Source organism: Neolamprologus multifasciatus, chromosome 10, assembly GCF_963576455.1.
Source record: "Neolamprologus multifasciatus chromosome 10, fNeoMul1.2, whole genome shotgun sequence".
Lineage (NCBI taxonomy): Eukaryota > Metazoa > Chordata > Actinopteri > Cichliformes > Cichlidae > Neolamprologus > Neolamprologus multifasciatus.
In genome coordinates this window covers 17848894-17863667 of record NC_140448.1, presented here as the reverse complement: position 1 = coordinate 17863667, position 14774 = coordinate 17848894, and the positions used below count along the sequence as shown (strand labels likewise).

Below are 14774 nucleotides of genomic sequence, written 5' to 3'. Positions count from 1 at the left end.
TTTTTCTTTCTTGTGAATGTCCCGCTCTGTTCCCGGCTGTAATGGCATGAGTATTTTCAGCACTGTGGAGGAGCATGAATGGATGATGAAGCCATTTACCTCAGTGACTGCTCATGCTCCTCATTCATCAGTCTACCCTTCTTGTAATGTAAAGCGATCTGTTATTGCACATGATAGGGAAATTTCCTTTCCATTTTTCTCCCTTCACAAGATGAGAATGGGGTCAGAGAAGGTAGAAATTTGGTGTCATGTTCAAGGGCACCCAACTTCAGAGGGAAAAATATAACTGGTCACTAAGCTGTAATTATTCCTAAATTATCCCCCCCCCCCCCCCCTAAAAACAAAAAAACAAAAACAAAACAGATTTCATTGCTTGACTGATTAAATACCAAGGAAACAGTGTTGTCCAGTAAAATGCTTTGATTCAGAGAGAAAGCACAAAGTGTACTCAAAATATCAAGAAACTTTAAGCAGCTGGACACAGTGGTTATTGCAACTTAATCAACATTGGGCAAGTCGACTTCTGAGGGGACACAAGCCCTTAAATCAGTGTCTTGATGATAGGGTGGAAAGAGTATGCCACGATATATAGCAATGTGGAAAACCTTTGAGTCACCCACTGAAGGCAAAACAAATTTTTTTGCAATTCTAAGCCAAGCCTGAAACTTAATATTTGATATGACAACCTTTATTCTTCAACATAGCCTGAACTTTCTTAGGCATTGTTTCTTGTACTTTTTTAAGTAGTCTTTAGGAATAGTTTTTCAGGCTTCCTTGACAGAGCCTCCACTGTGAGCCTTCACAGATGTAGATGCTCACTGTTGTACCGCTCTCATGACCTCCTCTATACATATTGAGAACAATTTGAACCAAAACATCAAATCTAGATTCATCACTCTTTTTATGGTTGAATGCTTCATGGGTAAGTGTGGCTTAAAAATGAGAGATGACTCAAGAGTTTTTACTGTTCATCTTTCTTTAAAATGAAACTTGAGTGAAAAGTCCTCTGCAGAATATTAGGTGGCATAAAATATAAATAAATAATGTCTCCCTGAATGTACAGTATTTGAATAAATGTCCTTTTGTGTATATTAACTTTTGCTGAACACCACACCCTCATCATCCAGGAGACCTCACGTCTCACTACCTATACGAACATTAATTATTGAATAAATGAGAGGCCAGAGCGCTGGCGGTGATCCTGCTGTCCAGAGTGCACAGCAGCACAGCAGCTATTTGCCCCTGGAAAGTTCGTGGACAGAAGTGATGAGCAGCACTGCTGATGGATTGAGGGTACTGTGAGTGTGACTGAACAGTCCTGCCAAGCATAAATATTGTCTCTGACTTTGCCCCTTGAGGACAGCCCAATGACAGGAATTGTTTTATCGAGAGATGTTGAAAGAGCGATGCCAACCCACACTCACTACATAAACCTGCACTCTAAATGACAGCTCTAGTAGCTCTTTATTAGCACATTTTACCACATTTGGAAAACCCAGTGTAAGTATGTAAAGATGAAGTAATGAACACATGTCGCTCGATTGACCAATAACCTTTGAGAAGTCTAGACACTTGAACGCTTAACTTTAACCAAACCCTAACCTTGTTAATCCTGACCTCAAGGATTAAAGATAAACTCGTTTAACATTTAATACTTATCACAGTGTTGGATAATCTCAGAGGAACAGCCACATGGCTACAAGTTGCACTATTGTATCTGAAATAGGAGGAGAAAAAAATGAATAAACGTAGAACACAGAAGAATAAAAACACAAAGCTCAGCATTGTTCTGAAACAGGATCAACAAGCACTTTGACTGATTAACCCCATCTAACAAGACTGGCAGCACCCTGGTGTCATGCCCTGACTGGGGCAGCTCATTCACTTTCCAAGGTGTCCTGATACACTTCGCCCCTCAGGAGGAGTGTCTGAATTGCTTCGAGGGCCTCAGTATCATCGTTCAACAGCCAGAAGGACAAACAGCGGTCACCTGAACATCAGATATCAAGCGTTTTGTAATTCAATCTAAACAGAGGCAATGCAAGCAAAGTATCCATATCATTTGTTTGTTATGTGATCTTGGGAAACTCACTGTTCATTATGGACCAGGAAGATGTGTAAACTAATCCTAAACCCAACCAGGTGCTGACGAAGTTATTATTCTGTAATAATTTTTGAATGATTTTGGGTTGAACATATAAAAGAGCATTATGAAAGTTACAGATGATTTATTACTTCATATAACACCAGATAACCTGCTGCTATTTTTGTTTTTTTGCATTCAGGGCCACAGACATTGTGTAATGCCATAATAACCCCAGAGGGCTCTTGGGTGTCTCTAATGCACTTTGCAATTTAATCTTAATATGTTCTTGAGAGGTCAAGTATCTGCATCAGTTGTTACTTGATCGTTGAGAAATCAGTGTTCGTGAGCTTGAAAGAGTCTGATCGTAGGCACTCCCTGTTTAATTTCCAGATCATATTGCCTTCACACTACAAATATTGAAGTGCAGAGTTAATGTGATACCTCACATGAAAGTAAATACTTTCAGAGAGCACAGTGATGTGAATAATGTGGATCCCTGAGCTTTATTAAGATTCTTTACATGCAAACTTGAAATGGAATAATTCACCTTTCACTCTAAATATCTGCTGAGATAGTAATTTTGTAAATTAAATATAATGTCTTCTGAAAAAAATAGTGCCCTATGGCAGCTGGGATAGGCTCTAACCACCTCGTGACCCTGAATTGGATTAGCAGAAGAGAATGGATTCAAATATTGCATGATGTAATTCAAGTAAAAAACAAATAAATAAAACAAATTACAAGTGTCATTACCTTCACATTTATCTAACTTTTAATATTAACCTTACATTGTTTTTCATTTTTTCTCACTATTAGTGTGTTTACCTTCCCAAGATGAATGTTTTTATGCTCCTTTCATGAACCCCTTTCATTTCTGCTGCTTTTATGTTGCCCTGTATTATTCTAAGCGTAAAGTAATACTGTTCTCATATAAATGACCCTACATACTTTATTTAATGTATTTGTAAAGTCCCATAAATCAACAAGGAGACCCTGTCTGTATGTATTATACATATCTAATATGAACTTAGTGTTCATTGGACACGCAGTGTTATCACCACCCACAGCTCACTCCTCAGCCCAAGTGACTAACTTTGTTTGGCCGATTGTGCCTGTCTGGCTACAGCTCGCTCCATTACAAGTCTAAATGACTAATTAATGGTCCTGGGACAGGTGACACCAGCTCCTCAAGATCCATTTACACCCCATCGCCTCAGGGTTCTACTGGATGCCGCTGCACTTCTTTGCTTCTCCCTTCCATCCATCTTCTCCTCCTCCCCCCTAAGCCCTCTGCCATCTCTTATTCATCCAGAGGTGGAGTACTGTTTAAGGAGCAGGTCTGCGGAGAGACTGATGGACAGATTAAGAAGCAGGTGGAACACAGAAAGAGAGGTGCAGACTCCATGTGAGATGGGAGGGAGAGCGAGATAGAAAGAAAAAAAGCGAGGTGGGTGATATGTGACTATCTTCACAGGAGGGGAGATAGATTAACCCTGAACTCCACCTGCCTCCGGGCGCAGCAGAGTTTTGTGTTGGGTCAGACAGATAGTATAAAACCCTGTGTGTGGGTTTAAATTGCATTATTCACAGTTGCTACAAAGTCCTTCAACTTCTTGCCCCAGCTGCTTTTTAAAGTGATGGACAATATCAAGCGTCCACGCTACAGGGCAAGGACAAAGATTAAATAAGATTTTAAATGGAACTGCCATCACCCAGGAGCATTGTAGTTGTACCACAGTACATAATCTGGCACCCGCATCTGTGGGCCGCAGCAGTGCAAAGCAGTAAATGCTCATAGTCAGTAATGATCTGTACAGCAGTGTGCAAACCTCCCTGTGCTCCTCACTTTCATAGCTAACAGAGTTAGGCCTATAAGATAAAGGCTGTATATACTGGTTTGTCATTTTCATGCTAACTTACTAATGAACATCCATCAAAGAGAGAAGGAATAAGAAGAGAAGCTGCACACTGTGAAAGAGAAAAGAGAAAAGCCATTTAGTGAATAAACACATGTCTTATTAAAGGTTATAATTTAATAAGATCCTAAAAATGCAACATTTAAGTGGGAGAAGTTGGAAAAAGGGATATTTTGGATAAAATTATTTTTGATGCAACAAAAAGAAATCTAAGAGAGAGCAATATGATTGTTGTTTTATTAACAAACACATACTAGACAAGACAATGCCTAGACTTTTGTAAGAAATCAGTCAACACAGACAAGGTGACGATTTGGTTTGGACACTCTATGTGGGCTGATTGTATTTACTCTCACAAAGGCCAGTTTTGAACCAGGAGATTTTAAGCAACATAATAGTTTTATAGTTGCATCTTCTCACAGTATCCTCTCTCTGTGTGTTGCCAGAGAGATGATCAAGGTGCAGGTAATGTCTTTGATGTGATGAGACGCTGTGTTGAGTCATGATAGGAAATCTAAGCACCAAAAAACCAACTGACACCCTCAGACTTAGTGGACTGTTTTTACAGTGCTCACCTGCTTTAGATACAGACACTTGTGTCCTTTACTTGGCTTGTTTGGATAATATGTAATTATGAGTAAGTGCGGCATGTGTCAGTCATGTGCCAGCTGGAGGATGAAGGAAAGATCAGGTTGGCTCTTAACTCAAGGTTAATGAATGACGGATGATGCAGGTGGGATGAAGGAGAAATCCAAAATGAGAAAGTAAATGCAGAAACCGTTTGAAGCGAATAAACAGAGCAATTCAAGATCATAAAAAGTATCCAGCCACCAATGCATGTGATCAAATGTAATTGCAGCATGTGCAATGGTTTGCATAATGCATACACAGGACAGCAGTAAGCTTCTGCTAATTTAGCATGTGTGCCGGGCCTGTCAGAAATAATGACACACCTGAGGATTAGACCAAACCTGGTCACTCACTCTCAAGTTTACAGATACACACACACACACTCTCTCTCTTACTGTAGTCAGGAGATAGGGATGGGCAGCCTTGAGAAAATCAATTACGAGGTTCAGTGTCAAATTAAAGAGCATGGTGAGGGCACCGTATCCCAGCAGCAGCCTGTGAACAGCAGCCACCACTAAATCAGCTCTCAGCTCTGGCAGATAGAGTGGACACCCAGGTGGTGGAGGAAGCAAAGAGGTCTTGAGAGGATAAGAGGAGGATTGAACAGATGTCCTTGTGTGTTTGGAGGAAATACTGTCTGCTATGTTTTAAAAAAACAACCTGACATTAATTTCTGCTTATCAGCAGCAACAGCAGTAAGACCATTTTCCAACATTTGGTATCTCGTTGTGCCCTGTTGTTTCTGTGTCTCGGTTTCTTGTTCTCCCTCTCCCTCTGTCTATATTTACATCCCCACCATAACCAGTTGTGTCCATTTGTTGCTGATGGAGTGCTCTTGAGAATGACAGCGCACTGCAATCAGCTCCAGACTCCTCCCGGTGCTGTGGTCTCTGTGATAAGCACCAGTCTTCCAACTGTCCTTAAATGAATAATTTGTAATTTAGTGAAATCACAAATTGAGAATCTAATTTTCTTGCCAGGTTTGAGGAAAGATCAATACCAATATTATACTGAATTTTATTTACTTAGGGGAAAAAAATCAATCATAATCAATAGATTGTATTTACACTAACACAATTTCTATGCAGATGCTTTTGCTCAGATAATCTAATTTACTTTTAAACTGGAGTTTGTTTGTTTTTTTCTACACTTATTTCCATTTTAGGTAAAATTATATATCAAAGTGCATAGTGTTGTTTTGGGCAAGAGTGTGGTTTCAACTATGCGTCAGTTTGGAGAAAGAGTCAAACCAAGTCCACGAAGAACTGGCTTTCTAAGACTGGTGTGAAAGATTCTAGTCATGTATAGCCCTGCTGTCAGTCTCATCCAGTGGCTTGAGATGAACTGATGAGCAGTGAACACACATCACCGCAGCCACAGTCCAAATGTTAGGATAAGACTACAATCAAAATGAGATTACAGATACATGTTTTGCTGTATAAGAACAGAAACACACACAAAGAAGAAAAAGAAAGCCAAAGTTTGATTTAAACTTTTATGTTGTTGATAGGCCGTCGTTGTAAATTTGTGACGGATGTAATGAACATTAGAAACAGCAGCAGGTGGGAGAGTGAATGCTACTAGAGTTTCTTTCTTTCTCTGCCCTAGTTTGTCATTTTTCTGTTTCTTTTGCTCTCCAGTTCTTTCTTCTTCTTCTTTTTTTCCTGCCCTCACTTTCCTTCTTTGTTTGTGCCCACAGAACTTACTGCAGTGCTCTGCTGTATGGAGGCATCCATGCTACTGACCCCTGGGCAGTCTCTGACTTTCCCCTTTTCCTCATCTTTAGTTAACTAAAGATCTTTAGATCTTTAGTTTCTTAACATTTAAAATTGAATAAACCTCTTTCCTCCTCTGTTCTCTCCTTCCTTTGATGATTTCAACGTAGGCTACTTCCTTTTGAACACAGAACAACACAATATCCCTTAGAGTCAAGTATTGCTCTGTGGAGCTGTCCAGGGTGCTGAAGCTGTAGTTTGTTTATTAACTCTAGAAACACAGAGACTAACCTTTTGACCAACACATAATTATGACTGAAGAATAAATACTCCTGGCACAGTTGCACAGTTTCTGCTTAATATAGAAGCTACATTGAACAATGTACTCTGCCATGGTACCCTAGGACTAATGTTTCCAGATTCCTTACTGCGTAATTAGAGTATAATTCACTTCATCCTCATTAGTCCCAGAAATAAATGTAAACAGCAGTTGTTTCATCCTCTGGTTTCTGGGTAAGTAATGAGACAAAATGACCGATGAGTCCCGCATGTCACTCCAGCATCACAGGCCAATGCCAAACTCTGATTTAGGAGCTGCTTATTTATTCAAGCTTATTGATTTGTTTGCCAACTCTGTACTGTAGACGTGGGGAGCGTGACCAACTCTCCAAAAGTGAGTTTTCTTTTGTGGAAAATTGATTAATTGGAAGGAACTGACCAAGGCCCCATTAAACATTCTGCACTACCCAGGCATAATTACAGCAACTCATTTGCAATGAACGCAAAATGTAATTCAAGCCTATAATGATGTAATAATGGAAACAGCATGAATGGGGAGGGGAAAATAACCAATAGCCTTGGAGATAAATGACTGTACAGCTATCCAGTAATGGTAAACAGTGCCCCATTTAAAATTTGTAGAATGAGCTTCATGGATTCAATGAACAGTTCTGATTATTACTGTTATGAACATTAATATTTTGTTTTTGGTATTGAGGATTTTTCACTGGTGAGCATTTAAGAGAGTATTTCTCCAGGAAGAAAAGCTAACATTAACATTAAAGTCCATCCTTCCAATGATGCCAACCATTTTCAGGGACTCGTGATCTATTCTTCTTCATATTCCCTTTTTAGCAATACAATAAATTCTGAAGGAAGAGGGCTCAGAAGAACATTAAGCTTGCCGTGCATCTCTCTCTCTCTCTTCCCCTCTACCCCCCCCCCCCCCCCCCCCCCCCCCCCCGTGACAGACGTCAAAAATACCACCAAGGGAGCGCGGATCAGAAGCTTTCCACGCAGCCACACTTCACACTTGGCCGTCTTCAGCCGTTCTCATGCGTGCAAATCTCAAACAAAACTCATCTTTACTGCAGAAAAACACGACTCCAAGGTGACAATGAAGAGAGCCGTTTATTTCTATCCCGTCTGCTCCAAATAAAGGCAATACGTCGGACTGACACGACTTTACACGCCTGTGAGAGGATCGGTCACCTTCTTTGCAACACCCATCGGCATATTCCTGCTTTGAGAGGAGGGGTGGAAAGAGGGAGAAGATGTGGATCTTTTACAGTTCGGACGATTCAAAGTGTATCTTTTCTATTTGGAACCAGTGGTGTTTGTATTACGCAGCAGTGTTGTGTTTGTTGTTTTCGCCCGTAAGGATGGACGACGCGTGCCCGTCGTCCTGCATCTGTACCAGGGGCTTGAGGACGGTGACCTGCCGTGACGGGGACTACACCGAGGTACCCAGAGACATGCCAAAGTGGACGTCCACCTTGACACTTACGGGGAGTAACATCTCAACTTTACAGCGTGATGCGTTCATGACCAACGGCACGGAGTTGGAAATGACAACACTCTCTCTGTCCTATAACGGGATACAGGCTATTGAACCTTACGCCTTCCTGGGGCTTTCCCGGTTACATTCGTTGGATCTTAGCCACAATCAGTTGGAGTTTATCTCATCCAGGGCTTTCCATGGATTACCCGAGCTGCGCTCTCTTAACCTGAATTACTCCGTTTCTCCTGCGGCCACCGCGCAGCTCTCAGATGCGCTCAACACACAAAGTTTGCGCAACCTGCACAGACTGGAGTTGGCGGGAAACAAGCTGACGTCTATCCCCCTCGAGAGATTAGATGTCTTTAACCTCCACGAGTTGGTGCTGATTAATAACTCAATAGAGATCATCGGGGAGGAAAATGTAACCAGTTTGTACCAGCAAAGGCGCATACGCGTCTACTTGTCTTTAAATCCGTTTCGGTGCAGCTGTGAACTGGAGGCGTTTTACTACTGGCTGAAGAACTCGTCCCAGTGCCTGGATGCAGGGCGTCTCCTGTGCAGCGAGCCAGAGGCTAAGAGGGGGATTCCCGTGGAAAATCTCCGGGGAGAGGAGGTTGATTGTATGAACGAGAACCTGGAGGCGGTGTCATATGTTTTCCTTGGTATAGTGTTGGCTCTCATCGGGGTGGTGTTCCTGATGGTGCTCTATCTCAACCGGGGAGGCATCAAACGGTGGCTCAACAACATCAGAGAGGCCTGCCGTGACCAGATGGAGGTATATCATTACCGCTATGAGCAGGACTCTGACCCCAGACTGGCCAACGTGGCTGTTTAACCAGTCAAAACATCAATCCAGTGCTACATAGTGTGAGGACAGACGATATTACCAGGAGAACTTATTTATCAAAGACTGTGGCCTTGACCTGTCACAACTACAACTGATGGTTTTTTAAAACTAGTTTCATCACGTTCAGCCCATGAATTCACTCTGGGATATGCACAGAGCCAAAGGCAGTTAAATCTAAGTAACTGTTCGTCCAGCACAACTAAATACTTCAATCTTCTCAGCAGTGTTGTACATATTGTATATAAGTATCTCCTCATAGCAGAAATGCTTTCCATCCGTCGTGTTATCTTACACAGCCCCACTTGTTTAGTATTTACCCTCAGTAACCAAGTCCAAAGCGCACAGTAAAGGTCCATCAAATTTCCAATTTGAAAAGCTGAGTCAGCGTTATTACCCAAAGCTGCGGCCCCTGCTTAATATTTTACATTCAGGAAAACCTGCACAGAGAACAAGACTGCTTAATCTACCAGGGAGTGCATATTGTCAGAAAATTGTCAGAGAAGGAAACTCATTTGGCATTTTTTTAATGGAGTGCCATGTTTGTGGAATATGTTACACACCATCACGAAGACCCTTTTATCTCAGAGAAGAACGTCTGTCATTTGACACCAGATCAGCTTATCAGTAAAACTGTGGAAAAAGTGAAAGAGAGATTGATTTTAACCGTGCATGTGATTCCTGTAGGCATAGAAAACCAACCAAAACATTAATAAAAAGCCAAACAAAAAAAGAAAAATCATGAGTTTGCAGTGTGTCTGTACATTTTATCATCACTGTCAGGGAATGTAGACTTCATGCAGCACTATGTCAGACATTAAATGTATTTTTTTCCTGCTGTGTTTCTGAATGAGTGTGGAAGCTCCTGGTGAAATTTACAGAACGTGTGACTTCACAAACTAAAGTGAGGTGTCACATTGTCATCGGGGTTCAAGGACTAGAGGGAAAGACTGGAGAGATATAGCATAAAAGCGCAGTCGTGTTAATCACATCAGGACTGTGACTAATAACCTGTAAAGACTGATCATGGTAGTCGGTATCTTTACGGCTCACGGCTGATCGACCTTCTTAGCTAAAGGTCTCCATTACAGTCAAGGTCAATTACTAAAGAAAAACAAACTAGAGGGAGGGCCCAGGTGGATCACTGTGTGTATATGAAATGAAAACAAACTATAGCTATGGATTTCTAAACAAGCAGTAGGTTATTTTCCATTGTCAGATCATTAGTGGAAGGTAAGAGAGTGAGTAAATCAATGTACTGGGCATACCAACTAACCAAGGAATCAGTGTAGCAGCTGTTCCTCCCTCATAAATCATAACAAATGTGATTAATACACCTGATTAAAGACAATGAGGCGAGAAAATTAGAATCATCCACACTGCACTGGATGAACAGTTCTAACAAAAGGAGCGAGGTGATGATTAGCACTTTCCGGTGGAGAGAGGGATCAAGCAGTGACAGATCACTGTGATACAGATGGCCCCCTCTCTAGACAAGCTACAGTTATTTATGTCTTCATCTACAGATTAAAATATTACAATATCTGCATGTTTAATTTAAACTTCCAGTTAAGGGATTAGATAATGAATACATGGACAGATTTTTTTAAAGCCATTTTATTATGTCAGCAGGAGGACGCACCTTTACGTAACAAAAGACTGTGACACCGTGCCACTTCGTGACATGCCACTGTACCATACGCTGTCATGTTGCATATGAAGTCTGAGGTGATAAAGCTAATCACCAGGACAGCAGTGTTCAAGGATAAAAGCTTTTGTGTGCTGTATATGCATGTTCCACGTCTGCAGCCATGCCAGCAGCTCTGCGAGGCTGCACTGAAACACATTGGCGCTTTGAGCTCAAAGCTACCAACAGTTCACATGTTCACTGTTATGATGCTGATGTCAAGCGCGTATAATTTACAATATTTACAAACCTTAGTTTAGTGCGTTAGCATTTATCAGAGTTCACAAAAATGAAGATGGTAACCATGTAGATTTGATTGCTTACATATATATCGAGTCATGAAAGGACAAACTGGACTTATGAACATTTTAAGATCTTTGGCATTAGATAAAAAGTTGGAGGATGGTGACCAAGAATGTTTTATTGCTCTCCAGCATTTCAGTCTGTGGGAAAGTGGTGGGGCAGGCCATCCCCGGAGTAACATTACCACTGTGCCTGAAAATGAAGAATCCAGGCTTAATTCAAAGTGAGCACTGTTGACAAGAAACAACCTATAAAAGTCCATAATTTGAAATGTGTGTTGTTATTCTGTCAAAACCAATTTTTTTAGTTGTTCTTAGAGATTCGGGTTAATCTCATAACAATGCGCTAAATAATGAAATGCAAGATTGCTGAAAGCACACTGTTTGAATTTTTCAGGCCTTTGTGGTGTTACTACGAGGTCCAGAATATGAATAATGGATGTGTGGATTTTAAGCCATTGTTTACAAATGCAAATAAATGTGAAAAAGCTAATGAAATGCTAAATCATCCCCAGACTAATGGTTCGGGGGGTTGCCTTTGGGCAAACTAATTCTGTTCTTAGACATTAAAGAACACAAAGCATTTGATAACAACAACAACAATAATGAAGGATGACTGATGAATATAGGGGATAATGTTATAATGAGACAAAACTGAGTTTCTTAACTTATAGTATGTGCTTCTGGTTTCAGTTTAAATGCTGGGCTTGTGTGCCTTTAAAATCCAGAAGTACAAACCCACACAAACTTGACTAGAGCCAGTTGGGATCATATATTTCTGTGATATTCACAGTTATATCCCCCATGATCAGTCCTGCTACTTCATTTAGTCAAAATGTAATCTCCTTTGCAATTAATTTTATTCCAAACTGAAATCAACATAAATCAATGATCTTCCTAATTTCTGTTTAATCCCGACTTTGACTATGTCTCCTTTATCTTTCTTCTGTGTGTTCTCTGCCTCTTTGACCATCACCTTTTTCTATTTTCTGGAGTCCTGGGCCATAAATAAACAGGTGGGAACAACAAACATCTTATTTTGTCTTATTAAAGTATCCAGACTTGCTTCACAGCTCAGCACTCTCAGTTTTCTTTACCTGTCATTTCTCCTCTTTTTGGTTTCTTAATTTTTCTACATTCTGCTTACAATATCAGACCTCCTCTGTACCTTGTACCCCCACCCTTCCCCGCTCTCTGCCTATTCGCTCCCTCCGCTCCTCTTCATTCAGGTAAATGACTTTATCCAGTTGAGTGACTTTGTAAGGATGCAGAGACAGGGTTTAAGCTGAGCCCAGCAAAAGGGAGGGACAGAAGAAGAAAGATAAAGAAAAGGGGAACAGAGAAAGGATTCATTAGAGTTCTACTGTCCAGGCTACAAATGCCCTTGCCTTATGCAAAACGATGACTCATCGCCTTGCTCTATATATGAATGTCTGGGAAAGCCAAACACAACTGCTGTCTAAGAGAGACCAAACAGCTAAAATGTTATCTTTGAATATTATTTAACTCAATCATGAGCACCTAAACCTTTTTAAATGACCTCTGTCTTTCTTTCATAGGAGCATTTGGATGTCTCACTTTGCATATGCATCACTAGATGTGACAAAATCAAGATGCAATGAGTCACAATCAAATAAGATGTTTGCACCCTGTCTCTGTAAAACTGGTTTCCTGGTCTGCTGAGTGTGTATGGAGATGAGTCTGCCAGTTTGTATTCTGTTGATTACTGGTTATTGATTGCTTTTGTTTGAATATAAGAGAAACAGTTTGGCTTTGTAGGATTGTAGAATATGGGAAGGAGCAATGTTGCTGCAGACTGGGGTAGACTGTAAACACAAGTGAGTTGAACTTATTATAATGTCCAGCAGCTAAAGGGGGTTTTCGGTGGTAATGTGTTTAATGAGTGCTGAATGGCAGTTGTCCTCATGTGGAATAATGACTGAACAGAAAAAACTGACATGCTGTTACCTGTTTCTGAGTTTTATACATGCTATCTACTCAAACCCATAGGTAGCGTTTTTTAGTACACCCAGGCTTTGTTCACTTTGTCTTTAGAATGACCGTAATTCCCGGTGGCAGAAATTCCTGCATCCATGATGTGAATCTCCTTTTCAACAACATCCCAAAGGTGCGATATCTGTTGACTGTGGAAGACATTTGAGGATAATGAACGTACTTTCACCCTGAAGACATCATTTTATTTGAGCTTTGTGACATGGCATTGAAATGTGCTCAGTTGAAACTAAGGGACCCAAAGTGTGCAAAGAAAATTTCCCCACACCATTGTTACACCATTGCCACCGACATGAACCACTGACAGATCCATCATGGCGGGATGGAGCCATGCTTTAATGTTGTTCATGTCAAATCTGACCCTGCCATCCAAACGTTTCGACAGAAATTGAGTCTCTTCAGACAAGACAACATTTTTCCAATCTATTGTTAAATTTTTGTGACTCCGTGTGAATTGTAGCTTCCACATTTTATGGCCACAAATGATTAACCTCAAATTGTTTCTTCAATTTGAGAGTCATAACTTTGATTTAGTAGGATTTCAGAAATTTTTATTTTAGTCCCTCTGTTTTGTATTGAACAGCAAGACTTACTGCTTCACTTTTTCAACCATGTCCATACTGCATGAATCAGAGGACAGGATGAGGCAGAAAGGATTTTCCTCCAAACTATGGAAAGGGAGTGAATTTTACTGCTGTCTAGGGGTGAGGTGGAGGAAGGTCAAACATCAGAACAGGAAAGTGAAAACTCTGAGCAGGGACAGTGTGACACACATAATGGTCACACACAAACACACACGCACACACCAGCTAAAACTTTGATTTCTTCTTTTATCCTTTCAATTTATTTAATTGATAATATATATGCTAAAAATGCATTAAACTGTATAACTCTCTCTTTTTCAGGCCATTATCTGTAAACTCTAGAGATGCTTGTGAGAAAAAAAAATCCCAGTAGTAGTAGTTTCTGCTATTCCAGATCAGGCCATCTGCCACCAACCGATCAAAGCCACTTCAACTTTCATCGCACACTACACATTTCTCCCTCGTTCTGATGCTCAGTTTGAGCTTCATGCTTATGCCCACGTTTACATGGCTAAATGTACTGGGTTACTGCCATGTTATTGGGTGATAACATTAAAAGTTTGCAAGAACAAGCAGGTGAATAGTTTTATCTAAAGAAGTGGTTGGTAAGTGTATATCTTAATTCATGTGATGCAATTAAGTTGTATGGAAATACCTGACTGACTGATAGCATGTCACTTCAGTCACTACTTTGGGGGTCAATATCTGCTGCATTTATTTCAGCATTAATGATAATGACATGCACAAGGTTTAGGATTAGAACAACAGCAAAGCACAGATGTGCTGTGACAACAGGTATAATTCAAATGAGGAGATTACTCTATATTCTCGTGCCATACTGGTGCTTGATGAATCTGTTACATTTCATTGTTAGCAGAATTGGTTAAAGATTAGTCATCAGCTTCTAATCAACCTAGTTTGGGATACCTGAACTGTTATTTTATGCTGTTAATTCCACTGTAAGATACATAAACCATATGTGCTTTTTTAGCAAGAAGGTAAAATTCATTAAATTTTGCTCAAAAAATAGAACGAGATTAAAATGTTGCACATTTTATTCTGTTTTTTAAATAAATACAAATCAAACACATTAATTTAGGATGCTTTCTTTCTTTTAGACAAACATCTGCTTAATGCCTTTTAACAGGACTGAGACTGCCATATCTTCTTGATCCTAGTGTGGAAAGCTTTTATTTCACTTGGTATTCAGCGGTAGA

At 40.4% G+C, this 14774-nt stretch overlaps 1 protein-coding gene across 1 annotated transcript; it reads left to right on the top strand.

Annotated features, from left to right (window-relative positions):
* The first annotated feature begins 7590 nt into the window (after positions 1-7590).
* tpbgl (trophoblast glycoprotein like) lies at positions 7591-14670 on the top strand. Its single transcript, XM_085174665.1, has one exon. It carries the CDS (start codon positions 7901-7903, stop codon positions 8960-8962), a length of 1062 nt encoding a protein of 353 aa, XP_085030791.1. The 5' UTR covers positions 7591-7900; the 3' UTR covers positions 8963-14670.
* The last annotated feature ends 104 nt before the right edge of the window (positions 14671-14774 follow it).

What these genes read in the sequence shown, in the direction of transcription:
- tpbgl (XM_085174665.1), top strand. Translation starts at nt 7,901, where the DNA reads ATGTGGATCTTTTACAGTTCGGACGATTCAAAGTGTATCTTTTCTATT.